The sequence below is a fragment of the Nicotiana attenuata genome, chromosome 4 (genome assembly GCF_001879085.1).
Source record: "Nicotiana attenuata strain UT chromosome 4, NIATTr2, whole genome shotgun sequence".
NCBI classification, from domain to species: Eukaryota; Viridiplantae; Streptophyta; class Magnoliopsida; order Solanales; family Solanaceae; genus Nicotiana; species Nicotiana attenuata.
The window spans coordinates 6,504,815-6,532,226 of NC_031992.1; the positions used below are offsets into that span (position 1 = coordinate 6,504,815).

General features: G+C 36.7%; 3 protein-coding genes and 1 pseudogene across 3 annotated transcripts; 2 read left to right on the plus strand and 2 right to left on the minus strand.

Annotated features, from left to right (window-relative positions):
- Window positions 3,936-4,316, plus strand: LOC109225059 (RING-H2 finger protein ATL40-like). The gene has a single exon (XM_019389650.1). It carries the CDS (start codon window positions 3,936-3,938, stop codon window positions 4,314-4,316), a length of 381 nt encoding a protein of 126 aa, XP_019245195.1.
- On the plus strand, window positions 5,521-5,892 carry LOC109225060 (RING-H2 finger protein ATL66-like). Its single transcript, XM_019389651.1, has one exon. The coding sequence runs from the start codon at window positions 5,521-5,523 to the stop codon at window positions 5,890-5,892; it is 372 nt and encodes a 123-aa protein (XP_019245196.1).
- Window positions 7,700-15,196, minus strand: LOC109224903 (annotated as a pseudogene).
- Window positions 24,306-26,070, minus strand: LOC109225123 (deoxyuridine 5'-triphosphate nucleotidohydrolase-like). The gene is made up of 3 exons (XM_019389709.1): window positions 25,824-26,070; window positions 24,842-24,933; window positions 24,306-24,748 (listed from the first exon to the last, which is right to left on the minus strand). The coding sequence occupies exons 1-3, from the start codon at window positions 25,982-25,984 to the stop codon at window positions 24,558-24,560; spliced, it is 444 nt and encodes a 147-aa protein (XP_019245254.1). The 5' UTR covers window positions 25,985-26,070; the 3' UTR covers window positions 24,306-24,557.

Consider the following 27,412-nt stretch of genomic DNA (forward strand, 5'->3'; position numbering starts at 1 on the left):
CTGGGACAACATCTGCGCCTCACGACTGCATCTGCGATCATGGCAGGTGCGGAAAAAACCTCGCACCTGCGCATCTTCTCTCGCACCTGCACTTTCCTGCCCGCATCTGCGCCTCTCGCAGGTGCGGGAAACACTTTGCACCTGCGTCTCCTGCTCAAGTCCCTTGTGGCCGCATCTGCGGATCCTTATCCGCTCTTATGGGCTCGCACCTGCGGCTCCCACTCCGCAGGTGCGGTTATGACAGCTGAGTTCCAACTTCAGCAATCTCCTCCAATTTGCAAACTTGTTCCGTTAATCACCCGAAATCAACCCGAGGCCCTCGGGACCTCAACCGAATATACCAACATATCCCATAACATCATACAAACTTATTCGAACCTTCGAATCACCCAAAACAACATCAAAACACCAAATTACACTCGGATTCAACCCTAAGAACTTCTAAACTTCCGAATTCCACAAACGATGCCGAAACCAATCAAACCACGTCCGAATGACTTCAAATTTTGCACACAAGTCAGAAATGACACCACGAACCTACTCCAACTTCCAAAAATCCAATCCGACCCCGATATCAAAATTTTCACTTCCAACAAAAATCGCCAAAATTCTAACTTTCGCCAATTCAGGCCTAATTCTACCACGGTCCTCCAAATCACATTCCGGATGCGCTCCTAAGTCCAAAATTACCTAATGGAGCTAACAGAACCATCAAAATTCACATCCGAGATCGTTTACACATAAGCCAATATCCGGTCAACTTTCCCAACTTAAGCCTTCACAAAAGAGACTAAGTGTCTCAAATCCTCTTCGAAACCACTCCAGACCCGAACCAACTGACCCGACATATCATAATATAGCTGAAGAACACAAAAGAAGCAGAAACAGGGAAATGGGGCTATAACTCTCGAAACGACCGGGCGGATCGTTACAAAATTCAAGGGTATACTTGTTTATAATACAAATGCAGTTATGTATCATATTTTATTGATAAAAAATACACACACAAATTCGTACAATTCTATACTCACATAGTATACTCATATAGCATACCTATATACTATATCAGTATCATATTTTGCTTATATAAAACATAGACAAACCAGCACAATTCTATACTCACATAGTATACTGATTTAGCATACATATATACTATATTGGTATTATATTTTACTGATAATAATAAACACAAACCAGTACAATTATACACTCGCATAGTATACTGATATAGCATACTTATATACTATACCAGTATCATCTTTTACTGATAAAAAATACAGACAAACCAGTACAATTCTATACTTGCATAGTATATTGGTATTATATTTTACTGATAATAATAAACACAAACCAGTACAATTATACACTCGCATAGTATACTGATATAGCATACTTATATACTATACCAGTATCATCTTTTACTGATAAAAAATACAGACAAACCAGTACAATTCTATACTTGCATAGTATATTGGTATTATATTTTACTGATAATAATAAACACAAACCAGTACAATTATACACTCGCATAGTATACTGATATAGCATACTTATATACTATACCGGTATCATCTTTTACTGATAGAAAATACAGACAAACCAGTACAATTCTATACTTGCATAGTATATTGATTTAGCATACATACATACATACATACATATATATATATATATATATATATATATATATATATATATATATATATATATGTGTGTGTGTGTGTGTGTGTGTGTGTGTGTGTGTGTGTGTGTGTATATATATCATCTTTTACTGATAAAACACAAACACAAACTAATACAATTCTATACTTACATAGTATACTGATATAGCATAGTGATACACTGTATCAGTATCATGTTTTACTGGTCAAAAAACATATACACAAACCAGTAGAATTCTATACTCACATAGTATACCGATATAGCATCCTGATATACTATATAGGTATCACATAGTTTTTTACTTTGAAAAATGCTGACGAACCTTCTTGGGCATGATTTATTAACCTGATATTGACATTTTTCTCTAACGGCATACTGTTTCATAACGAGAGCCAGCAGGTTCTTGTCTTTCAAAATTTGTCCTTTTTCAACTTTTTGATGAAATTGATCAGCTATGATTTTTGCATCATCAAGTTCTACACTAGTTTCATCTCCTTCTTGCACATCAAACGTAGTAATCATATCACTGCTTTTAAATTGTGCAATTTCTGATGAAATTGTAGCAACATCGAAACTGGAGGTGCTTGCAGCTATAGTATTTTTAGCAAACGACACACATAGTGGGAGTGTTGTCATCCCTGCACTTGATTTTTCCAATTCCATGTAAACACTAACACTCACCATTTTTTCCTTTGTCTATTGACTGAGTTCCCCTTTTTAGTTTGCCTTTTCCAATATGTGAGATATGGGGATGAAGCTCCGAAGCAGGAGCTAGCCTTCAAACGCGGGCGGAACTTCACTCTTTTTTAAGAGAGCTGCCTACGCTGCAAATTGTAATTGGTGGATATCCTTGAGCAATAGCATACTGAATAACTATTGTGTTACTGCCCTTTTGTAGTTGCTTTGCAATTTCTCTGAGAAATTGTTCAAATTTCCAACAGGTCTTTATTAGAATTGCATCAACATGAAAGTTTATGAAATTATGGTTTTCATCCCATTCTCCACTATGCTGCAGCAGAATTGGTATATTTTCTATGATTCTGAAGTTATAACTACTTTTATGTCCAAAATTGAATCTCGACAATGCTTTCAACAGTGTTGATGTCAAATACTAAATTTCAACAAAAGATTTTTCGAAATCAAATCAGCATTTATGATTCAAACCTCCAGATCTCCAAACCGAGAACATAATTTTCAGCTAAAAATTCAGAAGTTTGAGTGCTCAACTTCTGTAATACTTATAATTTATGACACCGTGCTCTGCCAGCGAAATCAAAATCGGAAAAATAAGATGCGAATTTGAGCATCAAAAGTTTTAGCATCTTCCAAAGTCAAATTAGTTACTTCTACAAAATTTAAGGAGAAAAACTCTAATTTTAAAGAGAAATCAGAATCTTCGCTCTGTTTTTTCACACTTCTGATCTTCAAATTAGGGCTGCGATCTTCAAATCTTCAACGGATGCTAGTGAAAATCTCAATTTTTGTGCGCTAATTTTCTGAAATTTTGAGCAGCTTTTGCGTTTTTATTGGTAGGGCATTAGCGTGGGGTAGTTATTTTGAGATACTTGTTTGTTTATTAAATGGGTAGGGGATTGTAATTATTTAATGGGTAGAATTCTTTTATGGGTAGAGCAGAATAAATATTTTAACTTTTATAGGTACTCTTGTCTTTTTCCCCCATTTTGTTGTGAGGTGCTTAACTCCTCCCCTATAAAGGGTTTAATAAAGGTCTTGAAATAAACAAGACATTCGATTGACCAAAGAGTATACCTTTAACTCTCTTGACCACCAAAATAGAAAAAGAAAAAGATTACTTATCTTCGAAGGCTAACATCAATCTTTCTGATGAAGATTTATTATATGTTGTTAGCTTTCCTTTCTATGTCATTATATTAATCATTACAAGTTATCTCTCAAATTTTCTCTATTACGAAATGTGAAAGAGATTTTGTGCATTAGAAGGAAGAACCATGTGAGAGGAAATTGTAACTTGGGTTACGTTTAAGAAAGTCAAATCTAATATTCAAAAACAATCAAAAGAAAAACAGAAGCTTCTTTCATTTTTCTCTATTTTAATATTTTAACGTCAAATATAATTGATCTAAACAAGAGATATTATACAACATGTCCAATTCAAGCTATAGGCCAATGGCATATGGAATTCCTAGTTCATCTTTTTTGCTATTATTTCCCCCCTGAGAAATCTTAGACATGAGAAATCTACATCTCTAATTTTTTTTAAAATTTTTTTTTTTAAAGATTTTATCAGAACTATGGGCTTTTCTGCAGCTGAATTGCCACCCCCTCTTTCTTTGATTGCCATTTTCGCGATTATCATTGTGTACATGGTAATTTGTTACCTCGTTCTTGATCTAATTGATCAACAACAAGGTGATACCAACGATGAAATTTCTCGAGCCTCGGGGCTATCTGTTGAAGAGTTGAAAGAGATAAGTTGTTTCTACATCAAAGGACAAGCAAATTCAACGTGTGCTATTTGTTTAGATATTCTTTGGGATGCAGAATTGTGCAGAAATTTTCCAACTTGTAATCATGTGTTCCATGCTCAATGTATTGATCCTTGGTTAGCCAAAAAACCAACTTGTCCAACTTGTCGAACGCCATTTAGGCCACAGTTTTCATTCTTACAGTAACTCCAAGGCTTACATTATTGGTGGCAGGGACGGAGCCTGGATTTCAAGCTTATGGGTTCAGGATTCTAATCCTTTTAAGTTTACTGATTTGTAAATTTATAATTTATATATATTTAATTGATTTTTAAGACAAATACTTCGAACCAAAGCTATTGAATTCGGCCAAACCTATTCCCAACATTCTAGTTCCGCCCCTGATGGGCGAGAGTCTTCCATACAATCGGTGTGAGTTTAATACTCACTGTCTCCGTTTCCCCGACCAGCCTAATGTGATAGAATTTTTTTTGTAAAAAAGAAAAACATTCATATACTGTTACGTGTAGCATTCCTATTCAGAAGATGAATTCATGAATATTAGGCTGAATTTTAGACTTTGGAATGCCCTGTTTCATGTTTTAAATAAAGAGTACACAATTACTTTCAACTACTGCAATTAATTCAAAGAGATTATGGTTTCAATAATTCTACTTTTGCGATTTATCTAGTCAATCACACATCAATGGGTGAAATGGAGGTTTGGGCAATGGCAAAGTCAAGATTTTCACTAAGGTGTGTCAAAATATAAAAAATTAAACACTGAAAATCTAAGGATTCAACGTATAGTAAATATGCATAAAATAAAAAAAATTTACCTAGTGACACAGTGTAATTGCCGGCGAAGGGGTGTCCTTGGTTATATGTGGCTTCACGGAAATCTATAGATCATAGTAGTTCGCCAACACCGTTGTTAGCATGTTAGCACGAGAGTGGACCAGGGAATCGAAAATGTGTTTGGGACGCACGGGGCATAAGGGCATGTATACAACATTCAACAACATGAATTAGAGGCAAAGCATAATGTAGAGTTAGTAGTTCGAAAATGAGTGTAATCTTATTATATGTATACATTTTAATTTTTTTTCCCACATATATATAAATCGAGCCGAAAGCAATAACAAGTTCAAGCCGAATCCACATAAGTTTGCGTGCCAGTTAAACAAATATACAACTGTTTTACAGACATAGGCACATAGCTTAGAGCTATTTCTTGGACTTGGATCTGCTAATTCAAATGAAACATCATTTATTATCATTGATGAAACATTCAACAACCTCCGGTATGGCATGGTGCTCAATGATTTCTTTTATTTATTATTATTTGTTATTTTTATAAGAGCATGGAGCTCTATGCTATATTAAATTTTCTGAATATCTTATCTAAGCAATGGGTTTTTCTGCAGCTGAACACCCATCCCCTCTTTCTTTGATTGCCATTTTCGCGTTCATCATCGTGTACTTGGTAATTTCTTACCTTGTTCTTGATCAAATTGATCAACACGGAGATTCCAACGATGAGATTTCTGCAATAGACTCTTGTGGCTCGGGATTATCTGTTGAACAAGTGCAAGAAATCAGTTGTTACTACCTCAAAGGACAAGCAAATTCGACATGTGCCATCTGCTTGGATAGTCTTTGTGAAGCAGAATTGTGCAGAAGTTTTCCAGCTTGTAACCATGTATTTCATGCTCAATGTCTTGATCCTTGGTTAGCTAAAAGACCAATTTGTCCAACATGTCGAACACCATTCAGGACATAGTTTTCATTGCCAGAGTAAGAAACCATTAGAAGGCACAAACACATTGGGCCGAGGCATAAAGGCGTTTACAACGACAACTGTTACAACATTCACCAGCATGAACAGATACCAAAATGTAGAGCCAGAGGATATGAAAATGAGCTCAATCCTTTTATATGTAAATATTTTGATTTTTTTGAATATGTATACATAGTTCGAGGTAAAAGCAATGAGTTCAGCTGAACCCAAGGAGAGCATGAGAGCTAAACTATAACAGTTGCATAACATACATAAACACACAGCTTCTTCAGCAAATCATAGACTTGGATTTATCAATTCAAATACCACAACTTTAATTATTGATAAACCTCAACAACCTCTGGTATGGCATGGAACTCAATGACTAGCTCTGCTATGTTATGGTCAACTTTTATCTCAAAATCAACATTAGAATGGTTGAATAGTATCACGAAAACAGGATTCTTGTCTAAATCAACCACTCCACCCCAATTTTTTATTTTTTGTTGCTCGACGGTTATCATACAATGTGCTATAGCTTGAGAGATGGCAAATTCTATCAGGAAGTGCAACTATCACAGGCCTGATAACACTTTTTAGCAGCATTTATAAACTTAATATAACGAATATTCTTCTTGCAAAAGTCCACCTTAGGAGTTTAGCAAAGGCTCCTGCCTCTGACAGTACCAAGCAGAAGTTACAATATTTACCTATACATAATATGTGTTGTGTGTGTGTGTGTACACTAAAAGCATACTCATCCTGAACAAGGTTGGATGTACTAAAGAAGATATGGGTTCATCTGAACCCAATAGCTTTAGCGCAAACCGTGTAATATGCATTAGAAATCCGCTAAATAAGTACAAATAATAGATTCCTAAACCAATAAATCAAATGATTCTAGTAGAATTTTGAACTCGAACTCATAATGTTCAAATCCTAGATCCTAAATTCGACCTCTTAATTTGTCAGAACATGTGCGCGCGCGCACTCACATAGTCAGGATCTCATAGATAGATCAGCAATACTAGTCAAGAAATTACTAATACATTGTTGCAAATTTACCTGAAAATATCATAACCTGCTGAATGATAGAACATCCGTTTAGGCAAAGTAGCCTTATCCGTTAGTCTTCTCACATGTAAGAATGATATGTAACTCTAAATTGCTCCAAACAGATCAGCTCCGTTTTGGACAGCAAATTTTGTGATTTTTTCCATTGGCCATCAGTAAAATTTACAGAACCAGAACTGCAGATGCTGGAAGAAGAGTGAACAAATTGGTCAATTTAGACCACTCTCTTATTAACTCCAAATTAAAGAAGCTACTCCACTTTTGACTGATTGATCAATGATTGTTGTATTCGTTAGAGGATTGTCGTATCTGTGTGAGCGGTTTGAAGTTGATTCAAGATTCCTTTTTATGCATTGAGTATTTGAAATTGATTGATCCGACTAATTCGGATTCATGTTGTGTTGTGTAGGACATAACAAAGAAAAGTATCTCTTACCAGGAGGCAGGAGCTTTTCTATTTTCAAGACTCGAGCTCGATCGAGCTATTTGGTTAATGTGGAGAAATATCATCCATCTGAGCATACTCCTAGTGGGGGCTTTTGGCTCGATTTGTTAGCTTTTGGCTCGATTTGTTTCTGATTTAATAGGATACAAAAGCAAGTGATCACAAAAATCCCAAATACCCCCCTTGAACCAGCAGCATTTAGATTACAATACTTAAAGCTACAAATAAAATGCATATTACCGTGAAAAAAACACTAGTTCATGAAACAAGTCCTCCAGGATGGAATTAAAGTAGGATAAAGCATAGAACTTACTCTCAGTAGATTGTCTATAATAGTACATCAAGCAGCTAAAGCAAGCTACCGAAGAGTAAAGCTAAACCACTCCCTTCAACTGTCATCTTCAACCATTCCCTCTTTTACATCAAGTGCGAAAGTATATTCCTGATCACAACCTAGATAAGAATCACACATGAAATAGAGTGTGTACGTCCTCGTTCCAGCTTCCGCAGGGGCAGCAAAATCAAGCTTGATCCTTGACTTCCTTTGCAGACTAACCCTCTTAATAGCTAATAATTGGTTGCTCTTCGTATCTCCAACAACAAGCCACCATCCTTCTTCCTTGGCTTTAGGATATCTAGGCGCAAACACAGGTCCAACCTCTGTTCCACCCTCAAGATCTCGCTCAAGAGTCACCTGTAAACTCACATCATCTCCTGCTCTCACGTTACCACCATCCAGCACATCATATGTCAAATCAATGTTTGGGAACCGGTTACAGAAACGGGCAATATCCATAAGCTGTAGCTCTGACATCTGCAAGAGCTCATGCCTCTCGTTATCTTCCATCTCCATTAAATCAAACACAGTCTCTATACTCTTCCCCGGATTTTCTTAGCACTTCTTAGCCAATTCCTTTGTGAAGTGTGGAAGTTGGAGAAGCATAGAGTCACGCTCCCACATTCCCTGAGTGACCATCTGGCTCACTTCCATTGCTAGAAGTGCCAGATTCAGCCATCCGTTACTGGATATTACATCAACCATTGCCAGGAGCAGCCTACTAGCAGAAAGAAGTACCTCTTGCTGGTCAGAAGCTAGATTCCCACGCACCATTTGCCTGGAGAAGTGAGCTTGCAACAGAGCATTAGCCTTGACATGAGGGTCTACATATTTGGGATTCTCAAAAGAGAAGCGCTGATGATTAATTAATCTTCTTATCAACTCCTCTTCGCCAGGTCTTATCGGTAGCTGTTCATACTCCGATGCTGAAGCCAAAATTTCAAGCAAGCCCTTCAACTTCGTTTTGGAGGTCAAAGAAGAGCTAAAACGTTCTATCGTAGAGTAACTGATGTAATAATATGATGCAATCATGCCAAGATTCAGGGGCGAAAGCAAAAAGTCATCTTCCACAGTAACACATTTGCTCGACTCCAAGTCACCCAGAGTATTCTCCACCAGCTCCGAGAGGTGATCTGAAAGATGTCTGTGACTAATACCCTGCAAATTATAGTAGTTTGGATTCTGAGTTATCCTTCTGTACATGAATGTCCATGTAAGGTAATCTACAGCATCCTGCTTGTTCTGAATAACACCAACAACCACCTCCGCATTGAAATTGTCGATGAGATAGTGTTGCAAATGGCTCTCCACTGGGAACGCTTCGTATAAGAACTTCTTGTAGTAGTCCTTGCGTGGTGCATGGCAGAGGATGACACACTTCCCCGAGCTATCGACGAGAGGTCGACTGGCATGACCCATCATCTGCAACAAATCACTCACTGGATAATCACTGTGCGCATTTTCCCTACCATCATAGTACTGAGTTCCCATAACCACCACCAGATGGGCAGAGAGGGGCACTCCCCAACACATTGTGCTGCTCATTACACATACTTGAATCCATCCAGTTTCAAACAATGTCTTCACTATATCCTGATCTGTGCCAGACAAGCCTTCGTGCAAGTAGCCAACACCATACTTAAGTGTCTCTTTTAGCATGGGCTCGTTGATCCTCTCCACAAAAGGCTCTAGCTCCGCTGACTGCAGCAAAAACATGGGTGTTTCTTCACTGTCCATGTCTGAGTAAGTCATCAGATCCACTGCAGTGAGGCGTGCATGCTTCCTCGTGGGGGCATACACTATTGCTGGTTTTCCCATCCTTGCATGCTGTACTATTGCTGTGTACATGGGTTTTGTCATGGCTTGCATCCTAGCCTCAAAGTTTGCAATATCGACACCCTGAATATGTATTTCCAGCGGCACGGGCCTTACACCCGGAGAAAAGTTGAAAAGACCATGAGCCGTAGCCCCAATCCATTCCCCCAAATCCTTGGCATTAGCCAGAGAAGTCGACAAAGCAACAACTCGAATCTTGCTCTCGACCTGGCTTGAGATATATCGCATCCGAGAGACAATCACCTCCAACACAGGACCGCCTTGGCCACCAATCAGGTGCAGTTCATCGACGATAAAAAGACTTACTTGCTGAACATACTTTCGTTGTTTCCAGCGACGAGATAGGAATCCCATTTCTCAGGCGTACTTATAATTAACTGACCCTTCTCTAACAGTTTCAAATCAGTTGCTGTTTCCCCAGTTAATTCAACCATTCTCATTCCAAGAGAATCCCCGAATTTCTTCTTCCAATCACTGTAACGCTTCTTAGCAAGGGCCTCAAGGGGAGCAATATACACTGCACGTAAGATACTATCAGGACTTTTCTGATGATTCCTCAATATGGAAAATTCAGCACAAATTGTCTTCCCACTACCAGTTGGAGCTGCGACCAAGACGTTGTCATCTGAGTTGTACAAGACAGTAAAAACCTGAGTCTGAACAGGATTGAAATGCTTAAAATCTTGATAAAGTGCTTCATAGGCTGAATTCCTCAATGCAGTAACTGGCAGAGATTGCAAGTCTAGTAACTCCGTGGGAGGAGGATACTTCTCTGGTAAAATCAGGTGCCGGAAAGAAACTGGTAAAACAGTTTGGGACCCTAGCCATCTGTCAGACACAACATGGATGAAGTATTGAGGAGGCAATGGTTCATAAATTGGGACTGTGAAGTTCAAAGTATGGTCCTCATCAATGTACTGCTTCTTCAGCATGAAGTATTCATGATGAAGAATATAGTCCCCATCATTATTTTCCACAAAAATCCAGAAAGGTTCCACATAACCATGGACCTTGTCCTCCCACTGGAAATCTGGTGTAATAGTCAATTCTACCCTCAGAACCGAGCGGGTAATTGGCTGAATATGTGCTGCAAGGTTGAGCTTTGGAAACTGATGAATGAACTTGTGAAGTGTTCTTCCCATCTTTGGAAAACGGATAAGTTCCCCAACTCTTGTGATGAAAGATCATAATACCGCTCCCAAGCCAAATCTTTCTTCTCCAATTTCATCAAGATTCCATTTGGGATGCCGTTGAATTGGCGAAGTGGTGTCTGCACACGCCACATCCTCTTACTTATCATCTTGCACCATTTCAAAGCCTTCTCAGCTAATTGAGCCCGTCCTCTTTTCAGAACTATCTCAAAAAGGGCTCGCATCAGACGTGCAGCACTCTGCAAAGAAATCACAAAATTTTAAAAAAATAATGGACTCAGGTTACACTGTAGTCTGCACCAAAGAAACAAAAAAGAAACAAAGAAGCAACCAAAAAATGTTCACATATGTGCCAATCAAACCTGAGTTACATAAACCATGTCCGATGACAAAGACAACCCTTCAAGCTTCAGCTGTGAAATATATGCCTGCAGTAGAACATTGATCTTGGCGCTGGGCTCCTCAAGACTCTGTTTAACCGGAATGGGAACACGATCCAAAAGCTTTGCCAATTCCATCTTCTCATCTTGCCTTACTGTTACATATTTGAACTCCTCACTGAGAGAGAAGAGCCTACACAGCTCAATATCACCCATTGTCGGCTTCAAGTGCTCATTGAATGTGGAAATCGTCCCATGAGTTATATAGTAATAGCTAGCAATACGACCCAAGTCAGTCACCTGGAAATATCCACTTTTTCTATCATACTTAATCAGGTTGTTTTTGTCCAATAATATAGCTGCAGAATGAACCTGCAAAACAAATGTATGCCTTTCAAGACACTGGAAACTCTTTGCAACTCCATGGCCCAACAATGGAAAAAGATTACAATTTTAAAGCTACACATACTTATCTGGAAAAGAAAAACCACACAATAAAACAGACAACAATATAATGACAGAAAAAATTTGCAGATCCATTAACTGTTAGTAACTATTACTATAATGTCTAAAGAGGTCTTTCAGAGTAGCAATCAGCCTCCTCTCTGCTTCAGTGAAGTTCTGAAGCAGATCTAACAGACCACAAAATTCGAACCAATGCTATGTTCATGTGCAGCTGTCTCCTCACACAGTCATTACCTATTCCTCAACATTCATGACAACTCAAGATTTTAAACATGCATAGTATGAGCAAACAATTTCAACAATAGGTAGTGGAATATAAGATTCTTACCAAGTCTGCACGCCTTTCCTCCAGAATATAGTCACTTTTGAGAGCATCAGCAGCGAGACCATAAAGAGTGGGATTTCGCACCATTCGAACATAGAGGTAAGTATAAAGGAGCCACCTGCAAGCCTCTCTGGCATTCTGCACCGTCCCAAGGACAATCTCTGCGTTCAACTGATCAGCCAACTTAGATATAGACTGACTTTCAATAGGAATCTGCTGATTCATTAAAGAAAGATAATATCTCAGCTCACTGTGTCCAGTTATGATGATTCCTTCACCATAAGTGTCATACTGAGGCCTTCCAGCACGGCCAAGCATCTGCATAACATCAAGGGGACTGAGTTCAGTCCAGGCTCCTTTTTCAGGATTGTATATCTGGGTGCCTTTTATGATGACAGTATGTGCAGGTAAATTGACACCCCAGGCTAAGGTTGCTGTTGAAACCAACACTTGCACATGGCCATCAGCAAAAAGATCCTCCACAAGTTCACGATCAGTCCTAACCAACCCAGCATGATGAATTGCGAAACCATAAGGTAAAAGATTTTTGAGATCATTGCTCTTGACAAGCTCTGTTTGAGACTGAAGAACTTCCCGAGCTAAAGTATCCTCCTTCAAAAACTTACTAAGTGTGTCATTAGCAAGTGCAGAATCTCATATTGCGCTAGCTGTTTTAGTGGTTTCCTTCCTGGAGTGTACAAATATAAGCACTTGATGCTTTCCCGCCACACTGATTACCTTCTCATAGCAAACATCATTCATCAGCTGGAATCTCTGCAACGGCTTCTTAACAGTGATTCCAATATACTGTTGAGCCAATGGAACAGGTCTGTAACTATTGTCAAAATAGAGAGGCCCTTCTTCAGATCGACTCTCAAAAACACAGCCACATCCTCATAATTTGGGAGAGTTGCTGATAATCCAACCAGTCAGATGTGATCTTTCGTGCTCTCAATTTGTCTGATAGTTCTTGCAATTATACTTTCCAAAACAGGACCTCTGTTGTCATGCAGAAGATGTATCTCATCAATGATAAGAAGTTTAACAAGCTGTGTATAGGTGCGATCACCTGACTTTCTGGTTATGATGTCCCATTTCTCCGGGGTTGTCACAATAATATGAGTTTCTTCAATCTGCTGACCAGTTAGTGTTTGATCTCCACTCAATTCTTTCACACTGACACCATAGTGTTCCAAACGCCAGGAGAGATTGCCAACTACTTCAGCAACTAGGGCTTTCATGGGCGCCACATAGACAATTTTATAATTGTTATGGTTGAAAGATCCATCTTCACTACGGTGCAATCCAATTTGTTGAAGTATTGCAAGCATAGCTACATTAGTCTTTCCAGCTCCAGTGGGAGCACACAGTAAAATATTTTCAGGGGAAAATAGGGCAGTTTCATATACTTTACTCTGCACCCTGTTCAATTGGGCCATCCCACTGAAAGCTGGTTGTGCCCACTCCTGAAGGGAAGAGATCTCCACAAGCGCTTCGCCGGGAGCTAATGGCTTTGGCATCAGTCTTGGCACATGAACTTCCTCGTAACCCTTCCTAAGAGTCCTAGAAGATATCACCGGAAGCGTACACTTTTCATTTACCATGACTAAACTACCCTGATGGAAGGCCAGGCTGTCAAGATCAAGCAACTGACGCTGACCCATCAACCAACCATTATCAAGATCCCTATCAGCATGTCCCTTCCTTTTCTCATCACCATCTGTTCTAGTCTCGTCTTTAAGCCGCCTAGCTTCTTCCCTAATGCTTTTCTCCAAATTGCTTTGTCTCTCTTTTGCAGTTGCCCTAGTAGCATGCAACTGTTCCAATATTGCAGTATGGTCTGGCCCTAAACCCAACATTTCTTCTTCTATTTTCTTCCTCTTTTCTGGGTCTTCAGCCCTTGCAAGATGGGTACACCACACTACCTTCAGCCGGTTTCGCAAAAGATACTTTATGAGACTGAACTTCTCAAATTGCAGATGCACCACTAGCTTGGTTTCCACTTCGTGGTCATCGCCTTCAGAGAGGATTTTAAGAACCTCCTCAGCAAGTATTTGACTCTGTTGCGGATCGATCTGCTGCTCATAAGCTTGAGAAATCTTTCTTTGAAGCCAGTAAGCATCTATATCCTGAACATTCAAGGCCATTCCCTCCTCAAGTTCCTGCGTCTCATCATCATCAATGCCACCGCTCATCTGCATAGTGCCAGCACCATTAGCTTGCACATCTTCATCCTCCTCTTCATCCTCTGGCACCACATCAAGGTCACTTTCCTCATCTTCTTCTTCTTCATTCTCCTCAAACTCAACTACTACACCAAAATCATTGTCAAGAGCTCCATCACCATCGCCTGCACCAGCCACTGCAACATCACCATCACCTTGATAGTCAGTGATGAGTCTGCCAATTGACACCAACTGCTCAAATACCTGGATGGCTATGGGATTCAACAACTTCTCGATTTCCTTTTTCTTGTCGGGGTTCTTCAAGTTATCATTCTTTAGCACAGCCAAGATCTCATCAGCTGCCCCACACACAATGTTCAGGGGCTGTCCACCTAATTGCTGCTGAATCATACTGAGCATGGCCTCATAAGCTGCCCTAGTTTCCTTGGTTTTTGGGTGGTAAACGCCTTCCTCTATCGAGGTAAGGACACTTTCTTCCCGAAACCATCTCCCCTTCTTGCTCGGCCGAGCGGGCTCAGAGCCAAGTCGCTCCCGTTCCTTCTTCTTCCTAGCCCTCTGAATATTCTCATCCAACTCAGGAGGTCTACCCCTGTAGACACGATCCCCAAACGATTTGGGGTCTATTTTTCCAAACAGAGACTCAGGTTCACCGGAGGGTTCATGTGTGTCTCGTGGGCGAGAATCAGTTGCTAGAACAAGACTGACATTGGCACTATAGTCATGCTGTTTGAAACGTGCATGTGCCTCTGCACCACCACCACCAATGTTTGACATCTTCAATCAATCAGATATCAACAAAGACCTAAAAATCAACAACAACAGCAACAAGAACAGTCTTATTTAGAATTCTCAAATAAACAAACTAAGAGCCAACAAATTGTGCGCAAAAACTTGAATTGTATTGTAAAAAAAAAAAACTAAAACTACAAAGCAACCCTAGGTTTAGATAGAATAAACTGAAAAAAAATCGCTAAATCAATGTGTTAGGGGAAAATAAACAAAAAAGTTTGCACGTACCAAATCGGAGTAACTCAAAATCGTCTGTCGAAGTAGGAAATAAAATTAGGGCAACTCGAAATTGTAATGTACTATGTAGACCGAAGCAGAGAGGATACTCAAATCGAACCGCCTCTGCATGGGAGTTGAATGTTAAGAATATGAGGCTTTATACCTTTTTGGTATAACGTCACTACAACTATCTACCAAAAAGAAGGATTTCTAACACTTAAGTCTCTCAACACAAAAATTATTTTTTTGATTGAAGAAAAAATTATCTTAGATTTATTTTCATCACTTTGAAAAATATATATAGAGTCTCTCTAATAATATACTTATATAACACCAATTTACTATAAAAAATCAAGTTTTCATCGGAATCCAATTTTTAAGTTATATTTTACCTCTTTATAACAACTTTTTACCTACAACAATAATAACATTCATATTTATAGCAGCACGCTCCTTATAAAATCACATCTCTATAACAGTCATGTAGATCTCTAATATTATTAATACTAATTCTAAATTCTGCACACAACCTTTTCTATTGAACAAAGTTATCTTCTTGCATAATATATAAGATTTGAAGATCTACCCATGATATCTTTTCCATTAGACAAATTTTCAAACAAAAATATTTATATAGAAGATTCAACTGTTAAGCTCTTAAATTGCTTTCCCAGGAAAGCTATCGGATACTCCCTCTATTTCATATTAGATGAGGTAGTTTGACTCGGCACGGGGTTTAAGAAAAAAGAAGAAGACTTTTGAAACTTGCGGTCTTAAAAGCTTAAGAGGTAAAAGGTTTGTGGGGTCATGACATTTGTGTGGCTATAAAAGCTTCTCATTAAGGGTAAATGGGTAAAATGAAGAGCTTAAAGTTGAATTATTTCCAAATTTAGAAATGTGTCATTTGTTTTGGAACACACTAAAAAGGAAAGTACCTCATCTAATATGAAACGGAGGGAGTATCATTTTGCTGAAATTTTGGACACAAATCTTCTCTAATTCAAGCATTGTAAATTATTTTTTAAGTAGCTTTAAAGTGTGCACCTTAGAGTTTAAATCTTTGTACGTTTAGTTATAAATATATTAATTGTATATTAGCTTTCTTTAATATCTAATTAGTTAAATATACATATTTTTTGAGATTTTAAATTTAAATAATTTTTTACATGTAATATTAAAAAGAAATAAATTGATATAACAGCCAGAAAAATCTAAATGTCAAATATTATTATAGGTGTCTAACAGTCATTCACTACAAAATCAAAAAATATCAGAACAAATGATGATGTTATATAGGGTTTTGACTGTACATGAACAAGGATACTTTGTACAACCTATATATGTTCACTTTGGAGTGTAGACAAACCATTCCTATGGTTGGAAGATCAATCTTTCCACGGGTAATGTAATTTCTTTCTTTAATCTATCCTATATTAAAAGCACGAAAGTCCTTAGCGAAATGTCATTCGCCTTTTTTCCCTTAAAAAACAAATTTTACGCTAAACTAAATAGTAATTAGACTATCTTCCTAATATTTAGGCTTTGAAGTCAGCTAAAATTTAAAATTTTATTTAATTATTAAATATTTTATAATCTGATTAGGTAGAAAGTCCTAATGTTTAAAACTTTAAAATCAACTAGAATTTACCTTATAGAAAATTATATACTACAAACATTTAAACGGTAGAGCTTTAAATTCAATTAGAATTATAGAATTTATGGCAATTAGATAGCAAGGGATTAAAATCCAATTCGATTCAAATTCACTATAGCAAGACCATAAGATTCCACTCTCAAAAGGCATATTCTACGTAGGACTTTACCTTATATAGGACTTTGAATTTGAGTTGTTGATAGTACTATAATTCTTTAACCAAAATAGCGTTCTAATTAACACCGTCTTTCTAATACCGGGTATTAAAATCTATATATGCTCATAATTATAATCTTACATGGAGACGTTTGTTTTTATGTATTAAGTATGAAAAATAACTTTTTTCCCATTGTAATTTACAGGTGAGTTCTCAAATTCTCTTGGTGCTTTTTTAAGTTGTTTTTCTCCCCTTCCAGTTTTCGCTTCCTCTTCCTTGCTTATGATATATCTGTAATTTATTGCGCTAGCTTTTTCATCTTATCAACTTTAGTTTGTTAATTTCTCATATTAATTTTCTGAATTATGCAATTGAGGGTGCAATTACCATTAAGTTTTGATTTTGGTTAAGATGCGAACTTGTTATACCCCATGTTTTCGTACCTGAAAGTACGTCGTAAGTGAGTTGATGTAAGCTCGAAAATGAGATCATCTTTGAAAGTACATAAAGTAGGTTAATCATGTTACCTTGGAGGTTAAAAAATTTTAAGATCATGGATAACAAGTACCAAGAGGTTTAGAGACTTAGAAGCTAAACAAATTGAAGAAAATAAGTTTCGTCGAACGTCAAGTTGGGAATGTTATAACATGTACTTTTGGGGTGATACTATGGTGCTTAACATGATAAGGAAGTATTGTTATGAGTTATTTTATTTGTATGGTAAATGTGTGTTAGGTTTTGAACTCAAGCGAGTTGTGGAACAAATATTTGCAAAGGTCATCACAAGTTACATTCATAAATGTGCTGAAAATTAGGTCAAATGTAGCTGAACTTTTACCAAATTTACTTGGAATTATGGGGTGATATACCTACCAAATTGAAGATCTACGAGTCAATTTTCTAACACATTTAACGTTCGTCGATACGACATCAGAGCAGAAAGATATTCGCATTTTTGGTGAGACTGCGCAAGCAGCTCCCACGGGACCCACAAAGTCGGTGTAAAACTTCAGCTTGTATTTAAGTCAATTATATGTCGTTTAAACTCACTTTTCTCATCCACAACAGTTCCAAAACCCTCCTAAATGCTCTCCAAGGGTTCCTCCATGATTCTAGGGTGAAAACCTAAGATTAAAACATGAATCCAACCGCTAGAAATCTCATGGTGCTTGCTAGATCGTAATTCTTCATTTTGTGGCTGTTTTGGAGGGTTCTTCAAAGATAAGTAACCTCATATTTCGTGTTGTTATTTATGATTAATCTAAGAATCAGTCCCTCCTTCATATATATTAGAGTTTCAAGGCAAAATACAAGTGTTTACATACCAACTTGAACACAAAAGTTGATTCAAGAAGAGAATACAACTCCTATAATGTTGTGGTGTGATTGAGGGTTGTTGTGAGCTACACCGGTTGGGGATTTCAAGTTGTATCTACTGCCTAAGTTAAGTAAATCATGTTTTTGGTTGTGCTTAACGCCAATCATGTGTTGGTTGAGTTGTTTGAGTGAAAATCTACAAGATAGTAATTGACATGGCATAAGGAATCGTTATCTTTTTTGTGGGTTGTGTTGAGGCTATATATATGGTTTGTTGTGGCTAAAAATTGTTATAAATAATTTTATTATGTTGTGGTTGTTGTTGTTAAGCTTATCTATGTGCCAATTCAGTGGATTGAACAAGATAACATGAAAAATAAGAGGTTGACGATAAAGGTTGAGGTGCTAGGCATATGGACTATATTTGAAGATTATGCTTATGATGTTTTGGGTTGAAAATGATTGGTAAGAATAAGTATAAGGTTATAGATGTTGTAGGCAGATTCATGGAAAATGAATTTTATTCAAACCATATTTTGTTAATCGTAAATCGAGTTTGCCGCTCAAAATGATTGTTGAACTAATCGGAGAGCTTATTGTAAATTATATTGTTGTTGTTAGGGCTGTTTGGTGACTTTTGGTGACATATGGGATGTAGTACAAATTGGGGAGGTGTTGTCCATTTTCTTGTGGAATATTGGTTTCCAAGTATGAGAGTTACAACGCTTATATGATGACGACGAAGTCGGTTTACTCATTCTAGACTTAAGAAGATCATATTGAGCTTGCTTGACGATTGGATAGAAGAATTCAAAGGTATGTTAAGGCACTTCCTTCTTTCTTTTGGCATGACCTAAAGTGAATGAACATAAACGATACGTTATTTCATAACGAATCTACTCCTAGCAACTAAGACTACCCATATTGTTCTTTCCTTATAAAGTCATTATAAGCATGTATGTATGATCCTTGAATCCTATTGAGGTTCATATTGATGGTATGGATGTCGGTAATGTTAATCGAGGGTGCGACGACCTTATGTCACTCCGAAGGGTTTAGAACGTGATTCTATGAGTCTAGCATGTATTATATATATGTATCTATTTTACTCTATCGAGCCGCGCTATAGTCGGCCAGGTACGGCACCTATTGTGCAACCACTGATCAGTTGGGTTTTACTAAGCTCTACATGGCCGGGTATGATTCTACCGAGCCTTATAATGGCCGGGTACGTTTTTACCGAGTCCTCTACGAGGCCGGGCGTATGTTTTTAAAAGAGTGTATATATATATATATATATATATATATATATATATATATATATATATATATATATATATATATATATATATATTTACGTATCATGCATTTCATGTCAGTCTCTCTCAGAGGCACTCAGATGTTACAAGTTGTATCTTCTCTACCTCTATTTACATTATTGTTCATATTTATGCTCTCCTGCCTTACATATTCGGTACTTTATTCGTACTGACGTCCATTTTGCCTGGGTACGCTGCGTTTTATGCCCGAAGGTCCCAATTGACAGGTTGACAGTCCTCTTAGTAGGTTATCAGCTAAGCGGAAGGTATTGGTGCACTCCACTTGCTCCGGAGTTGCCCATTTTGTCAGTATGCTTTGGACATGTATTGATTGGTATGGCGGCGGGCCTGTCCCGACCTTTATGATTTTTATGTACTCTTAGAGGCTTGTAGGGATGTCATGTATATGGATACTTGTATGGCCTTGTCGGCCTACGTTTTGAGTGTCCAAATGATCAATTCGGCCTTATAGCCCGTATGTCACATGTATAAGTTGTATATCATGTTGGGTCGTCATATGTCAAGTGTTCCCTTATGTTTATTCTTGTTATCTCATGATGGCCTTTCAGGCTCATTTACCCATGATAGTATGATAAGAAAGATATGTTACGTTGGTATTTGGTTGAGTAAGGCACCGGGTGACCATCGCGTCCCTTCGGTTTGGGTCGTAACAAAGTGGTATCAGAGCAGTTCCGTGTCTAGTAGAGTCTTGCTTATGGGTGTGTTGTGCACCACACTTATAAGCAGGAGGCTACGTGGCATTTAGGACTGTCACTCTTTCTTCTTACTCTAGATCGTGTGGTAGAGCTTTGCTGTAAGAATTCAAACTCCTAAATTCTGTTTTATTCGTAATACAAAGATACCTACATCCAGAACGATAGTTGGTAATAGATTGAATGTGGCTGTGGAAGATTTGAGTCATAGGAACTCGATTTTGTATCATGCTTATGATGAGTAAATATAAAGTCTTCAGTAGATTATGTGTGTACTAAGACGTGTAAGTGTCTTGATAAGGAGCCCTAAAGCATAAATATCTATCCACCCATATGATAAAATAATAAGAGAATCAGAAGGTAGATAGAAGTTTCAACAAGCAAAAGAAGCAAGGTGAAGAAGGGTATGGGTATCCAGTTAGTGAAGATTATCAGTTTTTACAATTCAGGCAGAGAAACATAAGTATTATGAGTTACTTTTAACAATAACAGAGATCTATACAATTGGCCATACCCATCTCAATTATGCCCAAAATGGTAGATGGATTATTATCAATAGCTAACATTTTTCGAAGAATAGTGCAAACATAGTAATAGATCTCCTTTCGAGACACCCAGGTGAAACACTCTAAAATAGTACAATTAGATATGAATACTAGAATATTCAGAAAATTCAAAAGATTGGCGGAGAGGATACTCAATCGAACCGCCTCTGCATGGGAGTAAAATGTTAAGAATATGAGGCTTTATACCTTTCTGGAGAAGCCCTTGGCATAACTTCACTACTACTACTATCTACCAAAAAGAAGGATTTTCAACACTTGGAAGTCTCTCAACACAAAAATTATTTATTTGATTGAAGAAAAAATGATCTTGGATTTATTTTCATCACTTTGGAAAATATATATAGAGTCTCTATAATAATATACTTATATAACATCAATTTACTATAAAAAATAAGTTTTCACCGGAACCGAAACTTTAAATTATATTTTTACCTCTTTATAACAATTTTTTACCTATAATAATAACAACATTCATATTTATAATAGAACGCTCCTTGTAAAATCACATCTTTATAACAGTCATGTAGATCTCTAATATTATTAATACTAATTCTAAATTTTGCACACAATCTTTTCCATTGAACAAAGTTATCTTCTTGCATAATATATAAGATTTGAAGATTTGCACATGATATCTTTTCCGTTAGACAAATTATCAAAAAATATTTATATAGAAGATTCAATTGTTAAGCTTTTAAATTGCTTTCCAAGGAAAGCTATCGGATATCATTTTTGCTGAAATTTTGGACACAAATCTTTTCTAATTCAAGCGTTGTAAGAAAATAATTCTACGAAACATTATACTATTACAAAGTATTCTATCAATCTTGAAAGAATTTATTTTTCTAGTAGCTTTAAAATGTGCACCTTAGAGTTTAAAATCTTTGTATGTTTAGTTATAAATTTATTAATTATATGTTAGCTTTCTTTAATAAGTATCTAATTATATATATATATATATATATATATATATATATATATATATATATATATATATATATATTTTGAGATTTTAAATTTAAATACATTTTTTTATGTAATATCAAAAAGGAAAAAACTGATTTCTGGTTAATTTTTGTCTATAAGAGACCAAAAAAAAAATCCAAATGTCAAATGTTATTGTCATTATAAAGGTAAAAAAATATGAGCACAAATAATGATGTTATAGGGAGGATACTTGTGTACAATCTATATATGTTCAGTTTGAAGTTTAGACAAACCGTTCCTATGGTTGGAAGATCAATCATTCCACAGGTAATGTAATTTCTTTCATTAATTATATGAATTATTTCTCAAAGATTAATTCCACGCTGATCCATTTATCTAACTCAGTGGGTTCAGTGTAAAAGAAACATCAAACGAAGGAAGGGCGCATTTGTTAATCATGACAGCTAGTTTCTTTCTAAATTCTGTTTAACTCTTTATATATGGCGAATTAAGGGATGGACGGACCTCTGATCGATCAAGTTACAACTAATATTGCGTTTTAACTTTTAATAGGATTTTTTGGTTTCCTATAATTTCATAACGTGAGTTCATGAGACTAAAAAGAGTACGACATGTAACTATCTCAAGCGAGAATAGACTATGTCAGCTTGGTTTTCTTCACTCTTTTTTGAGTAGTAGTATTATTTTATCTGTTTTGATATATATGATGATGTTTTATTCTTTAATAATAGGCGAAATACATAAATGATCCCTCCAAGTTGTCCACAACGGTCATTTGAACACCTCAACAGACTTATTTATCAAGTAGACACCTCAAGCTATTTTTTAATGTGTCTTATGCACACTCGTGACTGGCAGATCTTATGGGTGAATTACACTCGCGGATGACGTGGAAAGTTAACAAATCAAAAGATGACACCCGTAATTTCTTAAAAAAATCTAACTTATTATATTAATATAAAAGGAAAAGAGAAACACAATACTAATAAAAAAGCAAAAACCAAATCAGACCCCTCCTCTCAATTCCCTTTTTAGTCAGATTTAGTCAAATCTGAAGGTTTCAAGCTGGAACCAACCGATTTAAATGGTGGTCGTCGGTATTTCTCTTTTTTTCCGGCGGATCCAACCAGGTTTGATGGCAAAGTAGAGGCAGACGAGAGGGGACGAGGGAGGAGAGAGAAGTGACTGCCAGCCATCCGGTGACCAACAAACAACATAAAAGACAAAATAATATCTCTCGCTGAATAATACCCATTTCTCTCACCCAAGCTTCTCTTCTTCTTCCCCTGAAACTTTCCATCAAAGATGTAAACTCATATCTCCATAAATCCTTCTTCTTCTTTTAATATATCCGGAGATAATCTACTTCACCAAAAATCAGTTGCATGGACCAAATTAAAAGACACAACAAACCCAAAGTGAAATACACTAAGTTGAAGAAATTATTCTCCAGCAAGAATTTTACTATTGGCACTAGTAACAAAAAAGTACTGAAGAAAGTATTACGGTCGGTGGTGACAATTTGATATTAATGATAATAAAGGTAACAGTAAAATTATTAATGGAGTTGTTGAAGTGATCAATGTGAGGCAAATTGAATCTGCCGTTGTCGGTAGTGAAGCAGGTAAAATCCCATCGGAGGACGGTGGTTTATGGAAGAGGAGATATTTTCGGAAATTAGAGTATTGTTGTTTTCCTTCTTGAACAACTTTGGGTGTGGGCCACAAATAAAATAATTTAAACTGAAAAGAAATGGGAAAAGAACGTGATTGAAGTTCTCACGCGCTCAATTTGTGGTGAGATACAACTGATTTGTCATGTCAGCGCAAGGTGTTTACTTGAGATACTTCATAAGCATTTGAAGTGTTTAACTGGAAATAGGTACCGTTAGGGTGTTTATTTGATCGTTAGGGACAACTTAAAGGGGTCGTTTATGTATTTCGCCTTAATAATAGGCTTTGCTATTATTGCGTTCATCATCATGTACTTGGTAATTTCAACAGGGATGTATCGGAACCGGGGTGGCAGACCAAGGCTCGACCCCGCATTATATCGAACCATGGCACAGAGATGGATTGATGACCGATCAAGATCGAGACCAGCCATAATCGAGACCGAAGAAGGATGGAGATCGAGCGAGATCGAAGGAAACCTGCTTGTCCAACATGTCGAACACCATTTAGGCTATAGTTTTCATTCTTATAGTAAGAAACTATATCTTCAACATTCATATACTGTTACTTGTAGGCTTGTAGCATGTCTATTCATAAGATAAATTCATCCTTATTAGCCTGAATTCCAGCCTTTTATCATTACTGGAATGGCCTGTTTCATGATGTAAATAAAGATTGTATGTACATTCTTTTCTACTACTCCAATTACTTTATATAGGTGAATTGTTTCATTCATTTTCAGTTTTTTGATGGATGGTTATTGGGATTAAAAGGCACAAATACATTAGGTCGGGTGCATAAAGGCGTTTACAACACAACTATTACAATATTCACCAGCATGAACAAAGGCAAATCCAGAATATAGAGCAGAAGGATTCGAAAATGACTAAATGAGTGCAATCCTTGTATATGTATACGTTTTGAATTTTTTAACATATGTATACATAGTTGGAGCTGAAAGCAATGAGTTCAGTTAAACTCAAAGAACCTACTCTAGAACCGTCTCCGAGCATGAGAGCCAAACAATAACAACTGCATAACATACATAATTACATAATCTTCTCCAGCAAATCTTGGAATTGGATTTGCCAATTCAAATGCCACATTAGGATTATTAATAGACCTCAACAACATCAGGTGTGGCATGTAACTCAATGACTAACTGTGCTATGTTATCACCAATTTTTACCTCAAAATCAACATCAGAATGGTTGAATAGTATCACAAAAACAGGATTCTTGTCTAAATCAACCACTCCACCTCCAACATCAATGGAATGATGCCAAGCCACACTTGATCTCGCAGCTATGTATGAAACAAAAACATAATTGTTAAAAGACAGATCAAGCCACTGTAATTTGTAACGAAAATGTACTCAGATAAGATGTTGCAACCTACCAATACGACCATAAGTTCCTGGAGGTAAGTCTATGCTTAAGTCAGTGGGAATCATAGCCTTTCCTCGAGCTGGCACCGTAATGTCCCTTGCACTACGATTAAATTAACGATCGTGAGTAGAAAAAATATTTGATCGACGATTATCAAAGAATTCTGCAATAGTCTGACTAATTGCTGGTTTAGTCAAATCCAGTATTTGAACTTTATGGTTTCGAACTCGAAATCGAGTTATTTCCTTATCGTTTTCCTATAAAACAGCCAACAGAGAAGAAGGCAGGCTGACTGATATTTAATACCAAAGAAGATCCTTCCGAAACATACTACAATAAATATTTTACTACTACAATAGATGCCCGAGAACATTCAATAAATATTTCAAACAAGAGAAGCGAGTGCATCCACAGTGGCCCAACCTAAGTTATTCGGACTCGGGTGCGGGTCTCCGATATGGGTGCGGATCTAGAGGTCGGATCTTTCATAATCTATGGATCCCTATACCGATATGGGTGCACGGTTTCAGCTAAAAATAAAGTCAAATATCTCAAAATAGAGTTATAAGAATATATCTAAATTATGAAACATTACGTGAAAATTTTATTAGGTACTTTTAGAAGGAAAAAATATGGATCAAGAGGAGAATCCGAGAAGGAGATAAAAGGAAAAGAACTAACATAGAAATTTCTATATACAAAGTATTTAATTTTCTTCAATTTCACCGTAACATCGTAACTTTTGTTTTGATTTCAAAAATTATTGTATCTGTCCCAACTCCCAAATGTTGGTTTTGGTTAAAGTACCCAAACTCGGTTGACCAGATCCAGTACCGATCCATGTCGTGTCGACACGGGTGCGTCACCAAAAGTGAAGAGTCCGAACAACTTAGGACCCAACTGGCTAAATACTACAACTGTTATTATACTTAGTCTGGATATAGATCAGCAATACTAGTCAAGAAATTACTAATACATTGTTGCAAATTTACCTGAAAATATCATAACCTGCAGAATGAGTGAACATTCGTTTGGGTAAAGTGGCCTTATCTGATAATTTTCTCACATTCAAGAATGGTATGTAACTCTTAATAAATTCAGAAAGATCAGCTGCATTTTGGACTGCAAATTTTGTGATCTTTTCCTCTGCCATCAGTAAATTAGATTACAAAACCAGAACTGCTGCAGCTGCAAGAAGACTTATTAGATGGGTCAATTTAAACTACTCTCTAGTTAGCTATTTCTAAATTAAAAAAATATAGAGAACTACCACTGTTATTCTAGCCTGCAGAATAGGACAAAGGCGGAACCCGGATTTCAACATTTTGGGTTTTGGATATTAGCATGACAAGTTCAAGTATTAATATCTGGATTCTAAATTTAATATTTATACATATTTGATAAAATATTTTAATACAAATATCTTATTTAAGTAAAAGTTACTGGGTTCGACGGAACTCCTACACGGCTAATTGAATGATTGCTGTAGTAGTTGAACGATTGTCATTTTCTGGATCACTATGTGGGGGCCTTTGAAGTTGAGTCACGACTAAATTCGTTTTCCTTAAAAGTCATTTTTTATTGTTTTTCAGTCTTTGATTTGATCATTTTTTATACTACCATATCTTTAGTCCATGTCGGATTGCGACCACAAATGTAGCGTTTTAGTAACGTGACTATTACTAGACTATAATTTTGAGAGCAAACATAGGACAATAGAAGAAGAAATGTGGTACTATTCAGAGGCGGAGCTTAGCCTATTCTGTGTGTTTTCGATCGAATTTAGTTATTTTTGCTTGAATATTATATTTATATTAAAAATATTAGTACTCAGCGTTCGAAATAAGAAAATCAGAAAAACAAACAAACGTTAGTTCCATAAATAAAACATAAAATAATAGAGCCCACAAGTTCCTTGTGTGTCCTTGAGAAATTTAATTCCCTCACTATTGCCGAATGTTTTGGATTAATTCCTCCCAGAATAGAACGGAATAACTATTCTGTGATAGCGGCATTACAAATCAAAGAATTTCAGCGAACTCAACAAACGGAGCAAATCACATTTAACACTTATGTTTATTTGAAAAATAATGCAACAATGTAAAAAAGAAGAAGAAGAAAAGGAGAAGTTTTCAAATTTTCCATATCTAAAAAATGAGGTCAAGCCTCTAAATTTATAGACAAAGAAAAGGTGAATGGAAGAGGTGCAATTCAAGAGGTGCCTCTTCCATTTCCATTCACACCATTTAAGTAAAAATCCAACATTCCCCCTCATGAATGGGGAATGGCTATATGATGAAAAATGCATACAAAGTTGTGTTATTCACAAGTGAGGAATAATCGCATCTGGATAAGTAGGTTTCCCTTTGAACTTTCCGTAGTGAACTTATGTCGGATATACTCGGTCAATCGGTAGATTTGTTATCTTTGAACTGTCGAGCTTTGGTGTATAAAAACAACCATAAGTCACACAATCAATCCTTAACCGTCTTTGGTTCTTATTGTAGTGTTCGTTTCAACCATGAACATCGTCTGGTTCATAAGTGTTGGCCCAAGTTCAGATGAAGTTTTGAAGATTGAC

What these genes read in the sequence shown, in the direction of transcription:
- LOC109225059 (XM_019389650.1), top strand. Translation starts at nt 3,936, where the DNA reads ATGGGCTTTTCTGCAGCTGAATTGCCACCCCCTCTTTCTTTGATTGCC.
- LOC109225060 (XM_019389651.1), top strand. Translation starts at nt 5,521, where the DNA reads ATGGGTTTTTCTGCAGCTGAACACCCATCCCCTCTTTCTTTGATTGCC.
- LOC109225123 (XM_019389709.1), bottom strand. Translation starts at nt 25,984, where the DNA reads ATGGCAGAGGAAAAGATCACAAAATTTGCAGTCCAAAATGCAGCTGAT. An exon ending in GCAGGTTATGATATTTTCAG is followed by an intron (nt 24,934 to 25,823) that starts GTAAATTTGCAA and finishes ATTTAATCGTAG; the next exon opens with TGCAAGGGACATTACGGTGC. An exon ending in AGGAACTTATGGTCGTATTG is followed by an intron (nt 24,749 to 24,841) that starts GTAGGTTGCAAC and finishes TTTCATACATAG; the next exon opens with CTGCGAGATCAAGTGTGGCT.